The 24,337-nt window shown below is 38.3% G+C and overlaps 1 protein-coding gene across 1 annotated transcript in view; it reads left to right on the top strand.

Moving 5' to 3' along the window:
* The first annotated feature begins 1,681 nt into the window (after positions 1-1,681).
* LOC124546674 (transcription factor E2F5-like) overlaps positions 1,682-24,337 on the top strand; it is a 73,917-nt gene continuing 51,261 nt past the window's right edge. Inside the window, exons 1-3 of the mRNA XM_047125055.1 lie at positions 1,682-1,862; positions 3,157-3,266; positions 14,768-14,879. Of these exons, the coding sequence (XP_046981011.1) occupies positions 1,755-1,862; positions 3,157-3,266; positions 14,768-14,879 (330 nt within the window). The 5' untranslated portion in view covers positions 1,682-1,754. The remainder of the gene's footprint in view (positions 1,863-3,156; positions 3,267-14,767; positions 14,880-24,337) is intronic.

Raw genomic sequence — 24,337 nt, 5'->3', positions numbered from 1 at the left:
TGGTAATAACATAACATGAGGTGTCAGTTAACTTCATCTGACCGTCTCATCCTCTGTCTTTGTTTTCCTTCTAGGGTGGTTGCAGGAAGCATATCCTGGAAAACACCTCTATTTGGATTTAAATCATTTTCCAGTTGGCTAGCAGTGTCGTTACCATTGATGGACGGGCATAGGGTTCAAGCGTCATCTCCGACCATGACGGCGCTTGTCCGAGGCTTCTTTAGTTCTGTCTTGAACCAACTAATCACACTAAAAGGGGGGTTAGCCCTACTAGTGGTTTGTTCTTTTCGTCGCCTTTTACGACTGGCAGAACATACCGGAGGCCTATTCTTTTCCCGGGCCTCCACGGGCATTATTATTATTATTATTATTATTATTACTATTATAAATGAATAATTGTTGTATTATCAATATTACTTTAGCATGCATATCTGCTTGCCCTGCACAGGCACAATTATGTACAATAATAATTACTGTAATTTTAAAAAAATGTATTGAACACTCTGACGATGGCAATTGTATGGAAAACTTACGAAAGGTAAATAAATATTCTATTCTATTCTATTCTATTCTTCAGTGACGTAAGCTAGAACTCATTCATGAAGAAATACGTTCGAATACTTCTATTTTTACAGCTTATTCCGTTGAAAGGAAAAGAACGTAGACACATTTCATGTATAAGAAGCATATATGTATCTGTTGTTGTCTTTTTTTATTATAATAGACACTTTCCTTGACATATAATTTTTTTTATAGAGTCGAATGATTCGCCCCTTTTTACAATTCACTCGACTTCCTAATATATGAGTATTTTTGAAAATGTAATTATTTTTTTCAAAGATGGATGTACTGAAGATTTTTGCTGTTAGTGGCTCACGTTTAGTAACAGCCATGCAATTGGTTTCTCCTGCGTTGGGAAACAGTTTTATTGCTTTTGATGATTTACTGTCACTTCTGTGTGGTCTTCCCTACAGCTACAGTTGTGGCGGCTTATTTTATACTTAAAATAGTGAAGGTATTACTTTTCATACAGGTTTCCTATATACCACATTCACTGATTTGGCTCTAAGTATAGCGAACAAAACTCTGCTTTGTTGGCTAGATGTATGACATCTTTCTGTAAAAGATTAGGTCTTCTGGAGTTTAGTAGCAGTTTTTTGTTGTTAAAAGAAAACGATATTATTCAGTAAATGTCCGAGCGTTTCAAGAGGATCGTAAATAAACTGTCCTGTAATGCACTATTTCGTATCCCCCAGTGACTTAGGAAACTAAAGAATACAAATGTGGTGTCACTTTTTTAATTATTGTCGTTTTTATGGCACTCTATACACTCCCTACTGCCAAAACTATCTTACGTATCAGTATAAACGCTAATATTACCACTCATCTGATTTCGTATTCTGAAGTGATCTGGCCGTTTGGCGCGCTGCTATCGCTGTTCGTAACACAAACGAGATAGATTTTCGCGATCAGAATTAGATCAAACTGACTCTTTTTGTTAATTATGGACCCAGATTGTCACTGCAATATTATCTGACAAATTCGTTATCCGCTGCGTTTTGCAAAGAGATAGACTGTTTTATATCGTTGGTATGACGTATCCACACGGTTAGTTAGGAAAGTCGACTTCCATTTGAAATGCATCCAAAGATAATAAATGTCAGTACGTATGCTAGTTTCTTTGGTTTTGTGTTTGTATCCGTACGAAGTTCAAATATATTCGTTTGTTTGAATTTTGACAACGGTTGTGAGGTATGGCAGACATACAACAAAGTAGGTTTGAAAAATCATTGGGTTTACTAACCACAAGATTCGTCTCACTGTTGCAACAGGCGAGGGATGGTGTCCTTGATTTGAAAGTTGTAAGTATGTGATGACTGTAATATACATATGCTCTTCCTAATTGTTTGAGGTGTGTAGGTTATCCCTGTAAACAGTGGCCCACTGTGAAACTGACAGTGAACGAAAAACTGGCTGGAGATATTTTTTCTTCATATTAATAATTTAAATTCCTAGAGATAAATACCGTCCTAATTTATGTTCGCCAGGAGCATGGGCAAGTACATATACGAGTCATGAATATGAATAATACTGTCCTTTCTTAATGATCAAGACATGGGTAGATCTCTTTCTGTTTACGTTTCGTTGTGAATAAGGTTTTGTTTGAGTGATCACTATTGGGAAACTAGTATGTATGTTACTTCGGTGTGTATAAGTTTTTTGGCAGAAGGGAAACAGGAACTTGCCCTCTAATGTTTGAGATTTGCATTGAGGAGTAGGAAGCAACTGACGGAATTCTATGTGCACGAGCTGTTTTTCTTGTGGTGATTCGGTAGTAACATAACTAGTCTGTTTACCGTAATCATTTTCTAGTCTTGAAACTATGTTGACGGTATAGTATTATTGTCTCCTGTCTTTCGAGTTTTTGTGTTTGTGATCAATAGTTGTGTGATACACACCACCTACCACAACCGGGAAATTTTGCAGTTTGCTTTGTGTGGTAGCCCGCTTGCTACTTGGATGTGATTGTGTGTTGTAATACCAAAGACCTGTTTAGGGGCATGAAGTTCACAAATTACCAATAATATTCCAAATTCTCCATGCTGTAAATGTGTGTGTAATTTAGACACACATTGTGTAAGCTTTTGAAACATGGCTTAAGTCATTGTAAACATTAGTCCAAAAGTTCATTTGTTTGGTTAACTAATAATATAAATATGTACCAGTTGCTATCTGTTTAGAAGACTACTAATTTCACTTACTAATTTTGACAAATTTTGAAATTTGTAGAGTAACAAAAGGAAAATCAGTCATCAACATGAATTTATCATCGGTTTTGAACCTTAAGTACAGGTTGGTGTTTTGCATATACATGAGTTGAGGTGGAAGAAACAGTAAATTACAGAAAAAAAATCCTAGGGCCATCTGTAGATTCAAGGACTTTCGATTTGTTTGACACTTGATTGCCTAGCCACTCTTCAAAGGAATTAGACTTCTATTTACTAGTTTCTGTGACTACACATATTGTACTTCAGAGAAAAGATTTGCGTAAGCAGCATCTTGTCACATCATAGTTGCACTATTTATTGACTTAATGATCTACCTATTTAGTCAAAAGACTGTTGGATTGTGATTTTTGTCATATGTTTATTCTAGGCAGCAGATATATTGGCTGTGAGGCAGAAGAGGAGGATATATGACATCACAAATGTTCTTGAGGGCATTGGTCTCATTGAGAAGAAAAGCAAGAACAGCATTCAGTGGAAGTAAGCCTTGTCTTTTATTTTCATAACTTAGATATGTAGGTGACTTTTTTTTTTTTTTTTAACAATTGTATTGACCAACTAGGATCACATTCTTAACAACTTCAGTTCCTCTTCTTCCTTTGTTGTTGTTTTCCTATTCTTCCAGTATTCCCTCATTTCCTCCCCAAATATGTAGTTATTGTATGAACATTTTCAAAATGTGTGTGCAACTGTCCCAGTGCTCTATCAGATGGTTTTTCTGCCACAGTGTTAACTCCATAACAACTTACTGCAGCCATAATCTGCAGCTTTTGTGTTAACTTTTCGAGTATATTAAAATTTCTGTCGCGTAATTGCCAACCATTTGGAAAATTGATGTAATTTGAGGTAAGCACAGATTGTGGGCAGTGTACTTAAATTACTTTGCACTTCACACTGTTTGCTGAATGCCACTTTGATGCATCAGTTTTTTTTGTTGTACTCATAGCAAGTTCATCTTATCTCTGTGACTAATTCATTGTTTTGAAACTGAAGTTACTAGTGCTGTGCAAGCCACATGGGCCAGTAAAAGCAATGTGTTTTATCTCTGTTGCAGTTCTCAATATGTCATGGATGTAAAAATTAGGCTTCGCTACTAGTCAGTTTGTTACCACAACCTCTATTTGGCATTCATATTCATTGGCTTTGCCACCTCTAAGCAATTTGTCACTATTCAACCTAACCTAGTCCTCGAGCTTTACTGCTGATCAGTCTTGTCACCACAACAAGTTTGGGGAGGGGGATCCAATACCGCACTTTATCCAGTGTGCCTTATGCCTTCTACGTTTTCCTAATACTTAGAACCTCATGGACTGCAAGTGAGATGATTTTAAATGTGGCAAACTTCTTGTCATGTTTAAATGACTGCCAGTGGACATTATGGTTTCTGGGGAATGAGTATTTTGTATTAAATGCACAGATCAGGTATGATACAAACTGCTTAAGGAAAAAAAAACCAAATGTACTGCACATGTGAGAGGGAAATGTTAAAACAGAACTGATGATAATAGATAACTTGGGGTGGTGGTGATTATATCTTAAAATTTTTTAGAAAATAATAGTCCTTAAACCATAAATTTATAGATGCAGCATCTTCTGCTTTGAGTTATATAAAATTTTTAATTGATCTTGACAGGATAATGTGTAGGATAATTTTCAGGCAAAATGTAACATTTGCTGTAATTCTGTGTCCATTGTTGATTTTTCAAATGTGTTTAGTGTAAAATCCTAGTATGGCTAAGCGTTATCTGGAGAAAATTTCACACTTATCTTGTGCAAGACACTATATGTGTTACAAATTACTATAGGATTAACAGTTTGGCAGAAGCATGTGGAAGTGTGGAGGAGGGTTGCTACGTCCCACACAGAACACACACATTCCATTCAACTCATTCGAACTTGCAGAATACTCACTTTATAAATGTGAAACTTGCATCAGTGTGTTCAGAAAGAGCTACACTATGCTTTCATTTTAATTTTATTTGTGACAACAGATTATTTAGATGATATATAGACAGTTTACAAAAGTAAAATTTCAGTGAACACGCTAAGCGAAAGAAATTTTAAGATTACATCAAATTTTCATTTACTCCAATCTGGAACTCTGTCAGAATTTAACAGGAGATAGTTTTAGTAGCATATGACACACTATGGTCCACTCGCATATCAGGTACTAAGCAGTCACCTGTATTGTTTTCTTGTGAGAAATGTATCGCCATGTTTATAATGAACCTGTACTGATCCACTCACTTATTTCTAACATAACAAAAAGATTTAGCTTATGCGTTTGTATAATGGTGAGAAAAGTCTCAAATAGACGGACAGGTGTTGAAACAAAGTACAAAAGTGATACAAAAACATTACTTCTGTATCGCAGCAATTATATTGTAAGCAGTAAAGCTTACTGGTGAACTACCACTGTCCTCCTGCCGTGACTTTCTCCTCAGCAGGTATGCATGCAGATTGTCTGCCATGCATGGCCACTCATCCTATGCCTCCTTCTTTGGTGATTCCTTTGATCGCCAGTGAGTCTCTGTTACCTCCTGGAGTCCACTTTTGGCACTTGCTCTGGCAACTTAACTTCACACTACCTGCAACTTTCCCAGTGGATGTGAACCCTTCACCACCTTGACTCTGTGAAGCAGCCCATGTTAACCTTGAACTTGATTTGCTTCCTAAGGACACTTCTCCAGCCTCGCTCTAGTGCCTTCAGTTTCACGATCTTCGCATGGAATTTTGCAAAAGTTCCTTTGTGTACACTGATGGCACTTGGACTGACCATGGTGACAGGTTTGCCTTCATCATTGGTGCCCACGTCTTTTGATATCGGCTTCTGGAACATCGCTTGATATTTACAGCCAAGCTCTTTGCCCCGTATAAGGCCACTTAGTACATCCAGCAACACAGACTTTTCAGTTATGACATCTGCTCAGACTCACTCTGCGCCTTTCGGAGTCTATGTGCACTGTACCACCTATCCCTTAGTGCAGCGGGTCCAGGAAAACTGTCACTTGCCCACTCTTGGTGGAGCCACTGTGATGTTTCCGTGGGTCCCTGGTCATGTTGGTCTGCCAGGAAACAAGGCTGCTGTCAAGGCTCCAGTCATCGTACCCCATCCCACTAGTTACTGTATTCCCTCAGATGATCTGTGTTGCGTTTGTCAGAGGGTGGTGTCCCTTTGGCATCGCCATTGGTCCTCCCTTCATGGGAGTAAACTTCGGCTAGTTGAGCCTCTCCCAGTGGCTTGGATGATCTGCTCTTTGCCTTTGATGCGGGAGGAGGTCATTCTAACTAGGTTGCATATTGAATTGAACACTGCCTTTTTAGCCATTGTCACTTGATAAGTGCCGCTCCCCCACCACTTTTTACCCATTACGCCCAAGTTTTAACTGTCTGCTATTTCCTGACGGAATGCCCATTTTTTAACAGTTTACGTTCCAACTTAGGTTTGCCGTCTTGTTATCAGTCGTTTTAGCAAATGGGTCATTCCATATCAAATCACCCAATAAAAAATAAATTTTACACCCACCTCCTTAGATTTTCATGAAATTTGGCTCAAATGGTTCTAATACCATTCTGACAACACCTACAATTTTTTTTGCTGTATCTCTTATAGTTTTTTTATAAATTTTTAAAGTTTTTATGTTTTGCGTTTTCCGAACCTTCGGAAATGGTTAATTTAATTTGTATTCAAAACTTTAAAATTGCTTATCTTAAAAACTCTTTTAGATAACATCATGAATTTTTGCAGCAAGTTTATTTATTATACATATTTGAAGATAAAAATGATACTATTAAAATACATTAATGCTTTCTATGAAAATATATATAGTTTTTTTTAACGGATGTTTTGTTTTATAAGAATTGCGATATCTAAGAGTCTCAGACCTGATATAATGCTCAAATTTGTTTTAATTTACTCATAAATATATAGGCTACTTGATAAAACAAAAATAACGATGGCTTTTTAACATGTTTATTAATTATAGTAGATTACATTAGAATTATGTACAAAGATAGTGCACTTACGACACTTATGTATAACCCAACTGATTGCTTGAAACATTGAATTTTTTGAGCAATTTTGTCTTTTTAATAAACATTAATGCTGATTCAAACTGTTTTTCCACTTCATCCAAGAGCTTTCAGTTCTTTTGATACAGTCTTTTTTGAAGTAATACATTCTTCCAGTGCCGCTTGATTGAGGTGTGTCTACTACACAGACTGTGCTCCAAAGGCACTATGCAAGAATCTTCTCTTTCGGGCCAATAAAATGATGCAGCTGGTCCTCAAGGATGTAGAAATAGAATTTCTGCATCTTCCTCATCATTGAATATTAATAATAAATGAAAAGCACCAGTTTGCTTTTGTTCTACAATATTATTTTTATTGCTAACCGGTTTTTGGCTTACAAGGCCATCTTCAGGCATTTACTGAGTATTATCACCAAAGAAGTTAAATGTTAGCAGACAACATTGGAAGAGAAGTAACACATCTAGAGTGAAGTAGAAACATACAGTGAATAACATCTTTGCAATGAAATAGTAAAAACTTAACAGTACGTAAATAACAATGGAGCTGACAGGAAAACCTTTAGCACAAAATAAGAATAGCATGCCTACATAACAATTTCTATTGATAAACAAAACTATTGAAATAAGATAAAATTAGTACTAGGCAAGGCTGCATCAAGAGGTATGAAACATGGAGAGTGATACACAACCAATTAAAAAAGAAGAGACAGTTGTCAATGTAAATACAGAATACACGAGGAACTTAAGCTATATCAATACGATAAACAGAAATTAATAAATGCAGGAAAATTGAGGTGTTTGAGGGAACCTACAGTTTGAGAGTGTGGTGGTACTGCATTTTAACATTAACATTATAATCAAAGCATTGGCTGTATACCAGTTTACATTAAATAAATGAGCAAAGTAAAATATGAACAGTATTTGATGAGACAACTACAAGGGGAGTTAAACATGGACAGTAATACAAGTACAAGTTAAAAGCAAACCCTTAACTATTGAAACTACAGCATATGTGGAATACAAAGACAACTGCAACAAATAAAACAACTTAATGACTACAGGAAAATGGGAATATGTAGGAAGAGAGAGTGTGGGAAGTAATGAACAACAAAGATGATTATATGAAGTTTAGGAGAGGGGAAGTGTTGAGCTGTGTCTGGTCATTTAGGATGAGATCTGGACTGTGAGCAAGATGTTTGTTAATTTCCAGGGCTTCCAGCAGGTTGAGTTTATGGCCTTTGTTTGCTAAGTGAAGTACATGGGACACTGGCTGTTAGTTGTGACCCTCACTCAGCACATGCTCAGCAAATGCAGAGTCCGAATTCTGCAACCTCCAGCTGCGTTCATGTTCAGCCAGCCTAGTTGATATGTCTCTGCCTGACTGACCAATGTAAAATTTGTCACAATCAGAACAGGTGATTTTGTATACCCCACTGTTGGCTAATAATTGGATCTTATCTTTGCTATTAAAAACACACTGGGCTGTAGTGTTCCTGACATAGTAGGAAACCCTATACTTGCAGGATTTCAGTGCTTTGGCTATAGTCTGTGATACCTGACCTAGAAATGGGAGAGTACACCATTTCTTGCAGACAGTGGATGGGGAAGCAGGTGGGGCATAGAGGAGGGGTATAATTTTCCGTTTTTGTTTCCTATGCAAGATGTGGTCAGTAAGAACTGGATTGTAGCCATTGGCTGAGGCAATAAATTTTATTGTATCTAACTCTGCTTTAAAATCATCTCTGGACATGGGGATGGATATGAGACGGTGTACCATTGAGTGGAAAGGTGCATGTTTGTGAGCTATGGGGTGTTGTGAGCAAGAAGGTATTACTGTGTCTGTAGTTGTTGTTTTTCTGTAGATTTTGAAACAATGTGTGTGTGTGTACTGATGTCAATGGTGAGATCTAAGAAGTTTATGGATTTGTTGCCAATTTCCATAGTGAACTGGATATTTTTATGTTGACCGTTTAGGTTTTTCAAGAATGTGTTGAGTTATCTTGTAGTACCAGTCCACATACACAGGACATCATCTACATATCTAAACCAGTATTTGATGTTTGCACTCAAAGATTCTGCTTTTAGAAAATTTTGTTCAAAATGGTCCATAAATATTTCAGCCAACAGTGGACTAAGAGGGGAACCCATAGCTAAGCCATCAAATTGTTTATAAAGAGTGCCTTGGAACTGGAAATAGTTCTGTGCAAGGTGGGTCTGTGTGGCCAATCTCAAGTCATTTAATTCCACAGGATTGACATTAGACTTGTGCATCAGCTCTGTCAGAATGTCAATACATTCTACTACTGGTATGTTAGAAAACAAACTGCTGACATCAAAGGATACTAATTTATCACTGTGTGAGACAGATATACCTTTTAACTTGTTCACTAGGTCCACAGAGTTTGAAATACCATGCTTTGGTTTAAATTTAGTTTTGCTCTTAATTAGGACATCAAGTTTACTGGCTAGTTTGTAAGATGGAGCAGTGAATGGTGATACAACTGGACGAATAGGAATATCTTGTTTATGCAGTTTAGGAAGGCCGTACATTCTAGGAGGCACTGGGTTCATATTAGATAACAGTTTTACTTCAAATTCAGAGAATATGCTTTTGCATGAAATGATTGCATATTTAACATCCTCTTTGAACAATTTCTGTTTATCGTATTGATATAGCTTAAGTTCCTCGTGTATTCTGTATTTACATTGACAACTGTCTCTTCTTTTTTAATTGGTTGTGTATCACTCTCCATGTTTCATACCTCTTGATGCAGCCTTGCCTAGTACTAATTTTATCTTATTTCAATAGTTTTGTTTATCAATAGAAATTGTTATGTAGGCATGCTATTCTTATTTTGTGCTAAAGGTTTTCCTGTCAACTCCATTGTTATTTACGTACTGTTAAGTTTTTACTATTTCATTGCAAAGATGTTACTCACTGTATGTTTCTACTTCACTCTAGATGTGTTACTTCTCTTCCAATGTTGTCTGCTAACATTTAACTTCTTTGGTGATAATACTCAGTAAATGCCTGAAGATGGCCTTGTAAGCCGAAAACCGGTTAGCAATAAAAATAATATTGTAGAACAAAAGCAAACTGGTGCTTTTCATTTATTATTATAATGTTGTTCTACCAAGAACCGACGGAAGATTCTGTTAATATCATTGAATATTGTTTTTACCAGCCCAAAGTACCAGTTACCATCATAATTTGCAGCCATATAGCTATTTATGGATGGTTCAACACGAACCCAATCAGAAGAATAATGGAAAGAAAAGACTAAGGAGGGTTTTACACTATCTGTAGTTTTTCTAATTTCAAGGTTGTTTGTTGAAAGTGGTTTGAAGTCATGAAAACTTCTTGTTCCAGGAATGATTCGGGTTGCTGAAAAACGTTTTTCTAGTTTTAACCGTAGCAAATCAGCTTCTTTTTTGTCAATAAAGTGAAAATGAATGTTTTCAATATTTTTTTCACAAAACTTGAACACATCAATTGCTGTCATTATTTGTTCTTCGTCTGAAAGCTGTGGACTGGCTTTCCTTCTTTTAATAGTTCCTCCTAGGCCATCACAAATTGACTTCCCATGACTTGTTGCAAAAAAAAAAAAAAAAAAAAAAGGTGTGTTGGGCCTTCAAATTAAAGTCTCAAGTGTTCAGTCAAATTTTTTAAAACTGTTTTTATTTTTGTACTGCCCAGCACAACCATATGTAAAGTAGTGAACTGAGTCAGTGTCAGTATGATGTAATGACAGCCACTTTGTAATTTCTTTTTGTACAAAGTTAACAGAACCAGTGTCATGTTCTTGGTCATCACTAATAAAACAGTGGTTGGAAACAAAAACATTGTTTTCCTCATTTCTTAGAAAAACTCCAACTGGGTGTAGAGTACAACCACCTCTATTCCAGTGGTAACTTTGGATCTCATTTTGTATACCAAAGAAATAATTTTCACTGAAATCCATCACAATAATTGCTGTTTTGGGTGGTGGGTCTTCTTTCAATCTTTTAAAGGCTGCTGATTGGGATTTTGCTATAAATGAGTGCAGGGTGAGCTTTTCCTATGACCTAACCAATAAAGAAATGTAGTCTTCAATACTGATAGACTGTTTGATCATTTCTGCCCTGTCTGTGTTAACCCACTGACTGATTACAATTTCTTCTTCTAAATCATAATCTTCACTTAGTTTTTCAGTTAAGTACTCAGTTAGTGCAGTATTTGCAGGACAGCTGTCGCAATGATGTTGCATGCAGTTTTGGTTTTCCGTGTTGCACACAAGCATCTTAATTAGGTCTTTATAAGATTCTTCAATATTCACAGCATCCAGTAATAGTTTAACATTCTGGTGGATACTGCATACACATACAGTGTGTGTGCCTGCAGCACGAGCAAGGATACACCATTTAGGTCTCAAGAAACAAAATTTTGAAAATCCTACTTCTACCTCGGGATTCTCCCATTTGAAAGAGTAATAGTTCTCTCAAGTTACACAAAATGAGTCTTTTTTGCATGTACACATTGTTTTGAACACTTACTTTGTCTTTTGTTCCATGTAGCACTCTGGAACTTTCATCCTTTTCATAAAAAATCTGTTACAAGTCTTACTGTATTTTCAGAAAGAGTTTTACCTTTTTTTTGTACCAGGAGTTTCCAAAATACCCTTTTCAGATTTTAGCTTTCTAGCTTGTCGCACAATGTACTCACTTACATTAAATTCTGTCATCACTTTATTTCGACTCCAAGAATCTGGAGCCAAGGTCAGAATCTGGATTTTTCTAGACCTCCCAACAGATGAAATCTTCTCTTTCATAAGAGAAATCATTACATCAAAATCCTTTGCTTTCTCAACCACTCTTGTATCTTATTCGTCATCAGAACTTGTTGCATTATATTTTAATGCTTTTGGAACCGCCTTTTTTGCAGTCTTTTCAATACTGCTAACTTTCCTTTTCAAATAAGACCCTTTACTTTGTTCTGACAAGCCATGAAGCTTTATCGGTGTGAAGCCTAAATTATCAAGAGCAATGTTTGTTTGTACGAGGGATTCATTTCTGGATTCCAATGATTCTAATTCAACCATGACTTCATCATCTGTTTCACTTTCATTGACTTCAACTCTTAATTGTTCCTCACAAAAGTTACAGCATGTTGAGCAAAGCTTTTGTCCAGGTTTTATGCTAATATTTTTTGTCAGTAATTGTTTAGAAAGATCCAAGCCTACACTTCTCAATGATTTTTTGATGGGCTTTTTGTGTTTTTTAGTGTATCTACAAATGTTGTTTGATACTTTTCAAAAACATTTAAAAAGTCGTAGCTGTGGTGTGAACATATGTTCTTAAATTCACACAGATTAATTCCAGATTGTAAGTGGATCAAATCTTTTTCTTCTTCACTCAATTCAGATACCGGTTGTAACTTTTTTGAAGGTGTGTAGGTTGTTTGGAAACAGTCAGATTTTTTAAATAACCCTACGCTACAGGTTTGAATATCTGACATACTGATTTCACTTTTGGTCTGATTACTGTTCTGGTTACTTTTATAGGATATTGGAAAAGAATCTCTGTAAACTAAGTAACAGTACTTACTGAAAATTCGAATAAACTTAATAAAATACTATCCAAGCACTATTTAACACTGTAATAATTTTTTACTTCAGAACACAGGAGTAACAAAACAAAATCCAAGCGTACATTGTTACTCCAAGAAGACAAAAACTTATTTTCAGTGTCTAAGTCACTTGGTACTTTTTACTTTTAAAATATAATTAATATTATTTTAAAAATTAGATAACTATTAAACAGGTTAAAAAGCCAGCACAATTTTTCTTTTATCTAATAGCCTATACAATTAAGAGTATTTTAAAACAAATTTGAGCTTTCTATCAGGTCTGAGACTCTAGATATTGCAGTTTTTGTAAAACTAAACATTCGTTAGCTAAAAAAAAAGAAAGAAAAAAAAAAACTTGTAAATTTTTTTCATTGGGAAGATTTTAATATATCTTTATGGTAATTTTTTTTAACATTTAGATATAATACACAAACTTATTCCAAAATTTCATACTGATATCTTGAGTATTCTTTAATATACAAGTTTTTTTAGTTGTGAGGACACATTTAAGTTACGATTTCCGACTTCTGAAACAACGCCAAATCTAAAAACTTGATAAAAGAAGTAATTGTACCAAGTTTCATCAAAATCTGACATGGTTGGTGTCAAGACCTGGGTGACTTGACATGGAATGACCCAAATAACACCTGCAGGCTGTTGACTGCATTTTACTTTTTATCCGTCACAGCAGTATGGCGACGACCAGTTGATTTTTAGTTTTGGACTTTTGTTTCTGTATGGAGTCTTGTAGCCTCATTTCCACATCCCTGTTCTTATTTGCCTTCTCTTATGTCAATTGGGATTGGTATATAGTTATTTTTACCTCGTCTGTGTCTTGTTCTATAGTGTTAACTTGGGCACATATGGCCCCATTGTTTCGCACCCTAAAACAAAACATACATAAACAAGAATTATTATAAAAACAAACACACAAGCATACATACCTTCATCAATATTCAGTAATGAAGAACATCCTGAGTAGTAACATCATCTGATTTTTAAAAAATCTGGTGTTGCAGATGGTGTTAATTGTTACTCAGATTAAGACTCCAGCAGCTCTCCCTCAGATTCATGATCCAAAATCTCATTTAGTGCATTTATAATGTTCTCTTCTGTTCGTAGACATTTGGCTATAATAGATTTGTATATTGCAAGCACTGTTTACACAGTTAGAATGCACTACTGAAGCCATATTTCGAGAGACAAAGGACTGGCTGCGCAGTACTTGCATACACAGACAGATTTGTTTCAAACTGCTCTCCCACTCCTCCCGTGCTGGAAAACTGCAATGTCATTAGGCAGGCTACGGTCGCAGGTTCGAATCCTGCCTCGGGCATGGATGTTTGTGATGTCCTTAGGTTAGTAAAGGTTTAACTAGTTCTAAGTTCTAGGGGACTAATGACCTCAGCAGTTGAGTCCCATAGTGCTCAGAGCCATTTGAACCATTTTTTGTCATTAGACAAAAAGTTTTGTGATTGTTGACCAAACAATAAGCATAAAGCTACACGAAAAATAAAATGGTTATAGCAGCTGCAGCAGAGGCCAGAACTGATACTTCCTCAGTTGTAGGTGAATCTTCATGTTTCTCTTTTAATGTTTCCCCATAAAATGTAAAAGTAAATATAATCACTAATTGCCTTGTTTCACAAAAACTCTCAGAAATTCAGCGCTCTAGGCAATAATGCAAAAGAGTGGCAAACGAAAGAATTAAGTGGTGAGGTCACAAGTGACCCAGCTGCACATCTGGTGTTAAGGCGTTGGGGGTCGCAGAAACTGCTCACTACACCAGACTGAACTGCTGCACAGTACTCCATCCACTCACTATTAATAAAATTCCCAGTCCTTCCCATTTAGGAAAGCAAGTAATACTCTATTTGGTACTATAGGAAACCAAATAGCACACACAGCCATCAATGATGAATTCACAATACGTACCAAGAGCATGTGCAATTACTTTCTGTCCTTTTACTTGTAGTGAGAGATAAATGAGCTTTTTAGATTGCAATTTACTCACCTTTGGCCACTGTGATTACATTTTCATAATGTATCTGTGAACCTGTTCGTGATGAACTCGAGTAATGATGTATAGTGTGTCACTAGTGTGAAATTTTTCAAATTCGGTTCTCTCTTGCGTCATGGCAGGTTGCTAGTGTGGGAGTATAGGTGTTTTATTTGCAACCTCGGTTACACAATTTGAGTGGAGTCACATTTGTTGCTGGTCGGAATATGGCTTTGCACATTGAAATTCAGCAGTTGGGTGTTATGAACTTTCACATGTAATTATCTATCATTGTTGTATATGAAGACAAATGTGTGTTCAAATGTTGTGCTTGCTTTATCAATAGGGGTGCTGGTCCTGGCTGCAACACACAGGAAACAGCTGAACGGCTGTCAGTATTGAAGAAAGAAATTGCAATGCTGGATGAACATGAACAGAAGCTTGACACACACAAGCAGGTACGTTAAAGAAACTGGCTGTGATTGGATCATGTGAGGAAAGCTATTTTGCCAAGTGGTAACAAAAAAGGTTTATTTTTTTACCTGTTAGATGACAGCTCATCCTACTGGATGGTATTTAGCTGTTTCACATTTTGTCGTACGCTACTGTTTCAATATCCAATTAAAACATTTTAGTTTGTAAATGATGACTTTCATTTACTCACATTTTTTTGTGTATGCTTGATCACATTGCCCCTTCCCGGAGACACTGGCTTATCATAGGCACCTCCAGTGCTGGGTGAGTGGGTTTGCATGCCTCAATGATGCTGAAGGCTATGCTGGTTGCAGCATAGCTGCTGGGAGGATCACTCAACCCGGACAGGCCTCAGCAGAAGGGCCTAACAAAGTGTGTCCCGCAATATAAGGAAAGGAGAGCTGATTTTTCCTCGTAGGGTATGGGCATGGTGGCCCTAGTTTCCCAAGTTGGAGACTGGCCAGTGCCTCCAGGCAACTGCAAACTCTTCCTGTCCTCTAGGGACGATCATTAGGTGTGGAAGTGGAACATTGGGAGTTTTAGAGAACCAGGGCATTGGCTTCACTGCATGGGCCGCAAGGAAGGTACACACCTATAAACAAATACTCAATAATAAGGTTTGTTACATGCTAATCAGGTGATTGACAGTTGTAAAACATTCTAGCAGGCATTGTCCGGGGCACCCCACCCCCTGCCGCCTGGTTGTACAAGACATACTCGGGCACAAGAGGCTTTGCCTGGGTTGATATTTGTTTCCCTAAAGGCTTCTGGAGTCCCTGTGAAGCGACCCCAACTCGCATCTACTACTGATGGGACAGGTGTATTTCCAGGTTGTTTCTACATCCATCCATCCAACAACGAAGGCACAGATGGTCAGTCCACCTGAATAGTAGTCTCAGATTTACAGCAACAGACTGCCTTAACACTTCCATCATAATCAAGAGAGTAGATGGAACCTTTGAGAAGATCTCTCTCTATATTCGCAGTGGGTTGAAGTTTATTTTTGGGTGCTTACAAAGTGTTAAATGACTTCGTAATGGTACACTTTTAGTTGAAACTGGCCCATCACAATATGTACCTAAACCTAAACTTCTGAGGTGCAAGACCTAAGGTGACTACCATGTTGGCACTGAATAGCATAACTCCTTTAATTTCCATAAAGGCTGCTCCCATGTAATGAATATGGACCGTAAGCAAGTAGATGAATTTAAAACATGAGTGTCACAGAGGTGCAGAACAATATTGGGATAGTTGATGACACATTTGGAAGAAACCTGCATCATTTATTCTAACCTTCAATATTCCAGAATTATTTGAATGTATTCTTGCAGGTTCTATCTCTCTTTTCCCAATCCAAAGTGATGTTTTAAATGCCAAACATTTGATCATACCAAGGCATATAATGGGAGGGCTAAGAGAGGAAATAAATTGTGGAGGCACTGCTTACAACCAGGCAAGTCTTGTACACTTCCTCTAAATTGTATCAAGTGCTCAGAGGTTCATCCAGTATGAAGCAGGAAGTGTGGGGTTTATAATAAGGAAAGGATAATTCTGGAGTTTGAAGCTAAGAAGCGAGTTGCTAAGTTGGTTGCTTCCACACAAACCTGGACTACAGATTAAAGTACAGTGGAATCTCACTTAATGAGCACTGCCAATAATGCAAAATTTGCATAACAAGCAAAAGAATTGTAAAAGAAGTAACTCACTTAACGACAGATGTTTCACGTAATGAGTGACGACAATTTGGTGTTGTGTCACTAGCTGTTAGTGTGTGGTGGGGGAAATATTCAACAATATGAACACCTTTCATTGTTGGCAGCAACATATGAGCAATGTCTTTAGAATATACTGCAGTCTGGATTTAGTGCTCTTTCTGCTACTATCTTTGTGCAACTTGTGAGCACACATTTTTCTAATCTTCTGTTCTCACAGTGTTTTTTGTGTGCATATTTTAATAACCTTCATAGAAATGTCCCTGAAGATAAAGCCTCAAACTGATGACCATAAGAGAAAGAAAATTACTTACAAATGAAACGTAAAATCATTGAAAAATGCGAATGGTGTGAGTGTTGCTGACTTAGGATGCACAGACAATCGGTCTACATTAACTATTTGCATTATCCTCAAGAACAAGGACAAGATTAAGGGGAGAGATGTGTCAAAGGGAGTGACAAGAGTATCTAAACAGTAGTTTCATATTCTGGAAGCTGTCAAAAGGTTGCTTCTTATATGGATAAATGAAAAGCAATTGGAAGGTGATGCTATTAACGAGAACATCGTTTGTGAAAAGTCGAGTATGATTTTCGCCATCCTCGGTAAGAAGACACCTGGATCATCGATGACCAAAGATGTGTTCAACGGAAGCCATGGGTGGTTTGAGAAGTTCAAGGGAAGAACCGGCATCCACAGCATTGTGAGGCAGAGCAAAGCAGCCAGTTCCAACACAAAGGCAGCAGAGAACTTCATCAGCAACTTCAAGATGCTTGTAGATTCTGAGGGTTATCTGCCATAACAGGTTTTTAATTGTGAAGAGACTAGTCTATTCTGGAAAAGGATACTAAAGAACATCAATTCATCAAGATCGGATTTCTGCCTCCCAACACCACTCCGCTTCTCCAGCCTGTAGACCAGCAGATTATTTCTAACTTTAAGAAACTCTAAACTGAGTTGACTGAAGCTTTGCTTTGAGGTGACTGAAGCTACCAATTCACTCTGGAAATGTCACTTCACCATTATTGCCTGCATCAAGATGATCAAAAAGGGCATGAGAAGGGTTCACCAAGAGAACTCTCACTTCTGCTTGTAAGAAGCTTTGGCCAGAGTGCGTTGTCAAATGTAATTCTGAGGCATTTGAGTCAGTTCCTGTGGAGCCTATAGTCAACGAGATTTGGTCTTTGGACAAATGCATGGGACTAGAAGTGGGTAACAATGAAGTTGATGAGCTTGTGGAAGATAACGGCCAGTAAATGACCACTGAAGAGCTTGCGGAGTTGCAGTGTGTTTTGCAGCAGGAAGTTCCTCAGAGGAGTTCTTCAGAAGAGGAGAAGCAGTACAGAAAAGCAGCAATCTTCTGGCACAGTAAGTGAAACGGTGAAAACCTGGGAATCGGTTGCATCATACAGTTAAAATCATCCCAATAAAGCAGTGGCTATGCACATCAAAAATTTACTTGACGACAGTGCTCTGTTGCATTTTGCCAAGTGTTGAAGCATCAGCAGAAACAAATAACTATAGATAGCTTCCTAGTAAAAAAGAATTAGTTATGTATTGTGAGTAATAAAGTACACAATACTCTTATCTATACTTTATTTTAATAAATGGCATGAATTAGATAAAACTTATAGTACTTTTTCTGCCCGGAATATATTATCGTATTTTACATTAATTGATACGGGGTAAATTGTTTCACTTAACGAGTGTTTCTCATTATCAGCAAGCTTCTGGAACGAATTACGCTCATTATTTGAGGTTCCACAGTACAAGTACATGCACTACCTATGGAAGAAACACCAGACTTGACCCCAAACCCTTTCAGAAGTCTGTCAGCAATGGTCTTGGAAGTTGTCACATACCACTGCACATGATCAGAGGCCTACTAAGCCATCTCCTCTACCTATACAGCCAACAGCTCCTATGTTGTTGTTGTGGTCTTCAGTCCTGAGACTGGTTTGATGCAGCTCTCCATGCTACTCTATCCTGTGCAAGCTTCTTCATCTCCCAGTACCTACTGCAATCTACATCCTTCTGAATCTGCTTAGTGTATTCATCTCTTGGTCTCCCTCTACGATTTTTACCCTCCACGCTGCCCTCCAATACTAAATTGGTGATCCCTTGATGCCTCAGAACATGTCCTACCAACCGATCCTGTCTTCTGGTCAAGTTTTGCCGTAAACTTCTCTTCTCCCCAATCCTATTCAATACTTCCTCATTAGTTATGTGATCTACCCATCTAATCTTCAGCATTCTTCTGTAGCACCACATTTCGAATACTTCTATTCTCTTCTTGTCCAAACTATTTATCGTCCATGTTTCACTTCCATACATGGCCACACTCCATACAAATGCTTTCAGAAATGACTTCCTGACACTTAAATCTATACTCGATGTTAACAAATTTTTCTTCTTCAGAAAAGCTTTCCTTGCCATTGCCAGACTACATTTTATATCCTCTCTACTTCGATCATCATCAGTTATTTTGCTCCCCAAATAGCAAAACTCCTTTACTGCTTTAAGTGTCTCATTTCCTAATCTAATTCCCACAGCATTACCCGACTTAATTCGACTACATTCCATTATCTTCGTTTTGCTTTTGTTGATGTTCATCTTATATCCTCCTTTCAAGACACTGTCCATTCCATTCAACTGCTCTTCCAAGTCCTTTGCTGTCTCTGACAGAATTACAATGTCATCAGCAAACCTCAAAGTTTTTATTTCTTCTCCATGGATTTTAATACCTACTCCGAATTTTTCTGTTGTTTCCTTTACTGCTTGCTCAATATACAGATTGAACAACATCGGGGAGAGGCTACAACCCTGTCTCACTCCCTTCCCAACCACTGCTTCCCTTTCATACCCCTCGACTCTTATGACTGCCATCTGGTTTCTGTACAAATTGTAAATAGCCTTTCACTCCCTGTATTTTACCCCTGCCACCTTTAGAATTTGAAAGAGAGTATTCCAGTCAACATTGTCAAAAGCTTTCTCTAAGTCTACAAATGCTAGAAACGTAGGTTTGCCTTTCCTTAGTCTTTCTTCTAAGATAAGTCGTAAGGTCAGTATTGCCTCACGTGTTCCAGTGTTTCTACGGAATCCAAACTGATCTTCCCTGAGGTTGGCTTCTACTAGTTTTTCCATTCGTCTGTAAAGAATATATTGTAATATATTATATATAATTAATTTAAAAAAAAATAAAGCTCCTATAAGTAAGGAAAAAGTACCTTGAAATAGAAGAAAGTGGCTACTAAATTGTCAGATCAGTGAGTGCTCCCCCTTTTTGATTGTTATTTTGCTGTTGAGGATATAGATGTCCACATGGAGAAACTGGAAAGTAGGGCACTGTCTTACATTCCCTCTGATCTCTCGGGTAAATCACTGTCGCTGAGGGAGGAGGACAAGGGCAACAATTGGGACGCCAATCGCATTTGGAAGAAATGCAGCTCCTGGCACGGGAGAGGCCTTTCTGCATCTGCTTGCAAGAAACTCATTTTAAAGTCACTGATACCTCTGCTTTGATTTTATTCTGATTGGACTAAGGATGTGTTGCCCGTGGGTTTGGCAGAACCATCAGTGTTGAGCTTGTTAGATCTGGTCCACCACAGTGGCTCTGTAGACAGCTTCCTGGAGGAAGCTCATGTCCCGCCAGCAACTAACTCTTGGCAACCTATGCACAGCTGGTATACAATTGACTCTATGCAAGGACCTCCAGCTGCTACCTCTTGTCTGTGTTCATATAGTTCCCACTCAGAACCTCCCTAGATATCCTTATCTTGACTGGTTTCAAAAGTTGCTTTGGAGGTGAAAGCGTACCAGTGGCTTTTTGAAGTGTCCAGTGTGGTACATGTTCCATTGGTTGAGAAAGAGAGAGTGATTAGGAAAGAGATCACTGTCACTGAGGTCACCATGGATGTATCTCTGGATGAAGAGTGAGATGCTTGAGCTGCAGATTGACCTGAGGCCATGGGGCCATACTGAATGTGCTGCATGGGTACAAAAATAAATCCTCTGTAATGTTATGTCCAGAAAATCACAGTGGACAGATTATGCACCACGTAAAGTATTTACCCAGTCTTATGATTTGGATGGATCTCTTTCACGACTAGGAAGAATGTTTCCAGAATGAGATTTTCACTCTGCAGCGGAGTGTGCGCTGATATGAAACTTCCTGGCAGATTAAAACTGTGTGCCCGACCGAGACTCGAACTCGGGACCTTTGCCTTTCGCGGGCAAGTGCTCTACCAACTGAGCTACCGAAGCACGACTCACGCCCGGTACTCACAGCTTTACTTCTGCCAGTACCTCGTCTCCTACCTTCCAAACTTTACAGAAGCTCTCCTGCGAACCATGCAGAACTAGCACTCCTGAAAGAAAGGATATTGCGGAGACATGGCTTAGCCACAGCCTGGGGGATGTTTCCAGAATGAGATTTTCACTCTGCAGCGGAGTGTGCGCTGATATGAAACTTCCTGGCAGATTAAAACTGTGTGCCCGACCGAGACTCGAACTCGGGAACTTTGCCTTTCGCGGGCAAGTGCTCTAACATCTGAGCTACCGAAGCACGACTCACGCCCGGTACTCACAGCTTTACTTCTGCCAGTACCTCGTCTCCTACCTTCCAAACTTTACAGAAGCTCTCCTGCGAACCATGCAGAACTAGCACTCCTGAAAGAAAGGATATTGCGGAGACATGGCTTAGCCACAGCCTGGGGGATGTTTCCAGAATGAGATTTTCACTCTGCAGCGGAGTGTGCGCTGATATGAAACTTCCTGGCAGATTAAAACTGTGTGCCCGACCGAGACTCAAACTCGGGACCTTTGCCTTTCGCGGGCAAGTGCTCTACCAACTGAGCTACCGAAGCACGTCTCACGCCCGGTACTCACAGCTTTACTTCTGCCAGTACCTCGTCTCCTACCTTCCAAACTTTACAGAAGCTCTCCTGCGAACCATGCAGATGGTAGAGCACTTGCCCGCGAAAGGCAAAGGTTCCGAGTTCGAGTCTCGGTCGGGCACACAGTTTTAATCTGCCAGGAAGTTTCAGGAAGAATGTTGATCCCTCCATTCTGATGATGGCTTAGTTAAGTTTTCCACCACTATCCAAATTAGACACATCTACGTAGATGGATCAAAAATCAATAACAAGGTTTGTTTCGCTTTTGCATCCTGATGGGCACGAGAAATGTTCTCTGCCAGGTGCATGCAGTTTACTGCAGAGTTAGTGACCTCATCGCAGGCTCTGCAGTATATTAAAACTTTCACCACAGAGAACTACCTGGTTTTTAGTGACTCCATGGGCTGCTTACAAGGCATATCTTGGTGCTAACCATTTGGTTGCTAAAATCAAAGACCTATTAGTTCATCTCCACAGCTCTGAAACAACAGTAATGTTCACCCGGACACCGAGCCACGTAGGTATTCTGGAAAATAAACTCTCTGACAAATTAGCTAAAGAACCAACAACAGGAGACAAACTTGAACTGGGGTACCAGGCACAGACTTAATATTGCAACTGCAACATCAAATTTTGAAAACCTTGAGATATGGAATGGCGGGCTATCGTGACCCTCAACAAGCTGAGAACAATACAGGATACAAGCAGTTTGTGGTGCTAAACACCATAGACCATGAATTTCAATATTGCAATTTCCTGAAATCTCTTGTAATTTAGGCAGTGTGTTCATTCACTTTTGCCATAAAACCATTACAGTTTAATTAACCTCTTTAAGTTTAAGCAAAACCTTGGAATGAATCGAAACATTAAAAGCTTTCGTAACTATAAAATTCTTTAAGTAACACTTTACAATCAATAAATAAAAATACGCCAAGACATTTCAAAATTTAAAAGAATAAAATCACTTGAAAGATTAGCAATAAAATCTCAAAACCAGGCCAGCCACTTTGACAGTAAGTGGAAGTAAGGCACCTTGTATCCAAAATGGTCACGTACATGACAGCATTAATGTTAGGATTGATCCCCCCACCCTGCTCACATCACTTACACATACTGCTATGACTGCCAGCTGGTCCTTACATAAATTTAATAGAACAACTTCCAGTACATAGCAATAGCTACTGCAACATAAAAGCTGTTAAACCTTATGGAAACCTAAATGAGAATATACTCTTTCAATACTTAAAGCCACCAGGGCTTGGACATAATTAACTGATGCTTACTTTGTGTAATTTCAGACAAAGAATTTGTCACCAAGAATATTTATAAAGTATTAAGTATAATGATCAAGCTGATCACCAGAAGTACCTTGTGTGTTATCACTGCTTTAATCAACAGTTCCGCCAAATAGCTACAGCAGTAACAAATAATGTGTCACCAATAACACAGCTGACACCACAGCTTACTACCTATAAGAAATTGGGTCAGTTTAGACTTGAACAACAATAACAACTAGCAAATTTAAGTATTTTTAAATAGCTCCTAAATCACTTTATGCACTGCCATCTTTAAAATTAATGAATGGTCTTTCTGTTGTTGCTATGCAAACACCTTCTGTTGTGTTACTATGCAAACGCAGGAAGAATCACTTAATTCAAAGGTATCTATGTCTGGTAACCAGGATGGCAATTCTCGCATAGGTTTACTGCAACATATATATTTAGAACAGGATAAGTGCTTAACAGTAACCAAACTCTCGGTGTGTTCTTCACCATCAGTGCTGTGATTCTGTTCCCGTAGATGTCAGCACCCTTAGAGGCCCATCCAAAGCTGGCCATGTTACACCCCATATGGGCAGTAACTTGTTCCACAAGCCTTTAATAGGGAACAAACAGTAATTAAATTTACTGGGAACTGTGATCCACCCTTCGAACTAGGCTGAGGTAACACACACCAAGTGCGTTATATGGAGATACTATGAATTTCATCACAGTTGGCAGAGCCCAACAACAACATATACAGCACAAGATACAACACACAGCTCTCTGGCGTACTGCTAGTCAGTGGCTCCTCCTCTATTCTCAGGAAGGAAGAGCATTCACTCTAGTCATGCCAGGTGAACTCCAAACCCTTACACTCTCTGTATCCCTCCAGGAAACTGGTCTCACTATCTCTTGTAGCGCCACTCTGCTTTACCTTTTAACTAACTGTGCCAGAGTCCTAGTAGTCAGAGCTCCAAAACTAGCTCGAGATATCAAAGAAAGATCACTACAGATATTGAGACAAAGTCAACTGTGCCATGGCTCACTGTCTACCTCAGATACTCGCAGACAGTGGGCTAGCAGCTACCAAAGACCTACATTTCCTGAGTGAAAGAGAATTTTATAACAAAATTTAATGCACCTCCACAGCTTCCTCTTGCTGGGGGGAGGGGGTGCCCTGAGTGGCCTCAGGCTACTTTCTCCCTGCTGTTGTGCATTTAAAAATTTTTATGTATGCATTTTACATATCTAACTGTTTCAGGTGACTAGCTCTCTAGTCCATTCAGTCTGCATTTTCTCATTCCTTTTTAGTTTCTTGCTCCATTTTAGTTCTACTGTGGTCATGCCTCATGGTGTATACTTTGGTGACCACCTACAGGTTTTAGCTGCCTGGATTTTATCTCACTTTTAACTATCTGGCTAAAGTTAGTATCACATACATTTCTGACATTTGGAGCTGGCAGTTCTTTTCTTGTTTCATATCTTTTTACATCATTTTTGTTTAAATTTAGGGCTTGATAACCAACTAGTTTAAGCCATTTAAACCAACAACAGCAACAACAACCTGCCATCAGC

Source organism: Schistocerca americana, chromosome 1 (genome assembly GCF_021461395.2).
Source record: "Schistocerca americana isolate TAMUIC-IGC-003095 chromosome 1, iqSchAmer2.1, whole genome shotgun sequence".
Taxonomy (NCBI): Eukaryota; Metazoa; Arthropoda; class Insecta; order Orthoptera; family Acrididae; genus Schistocerca; species Schistocerca americana.
This window is presented reverse-complemented; position numbering and strand designations above follow the sequence as displayed.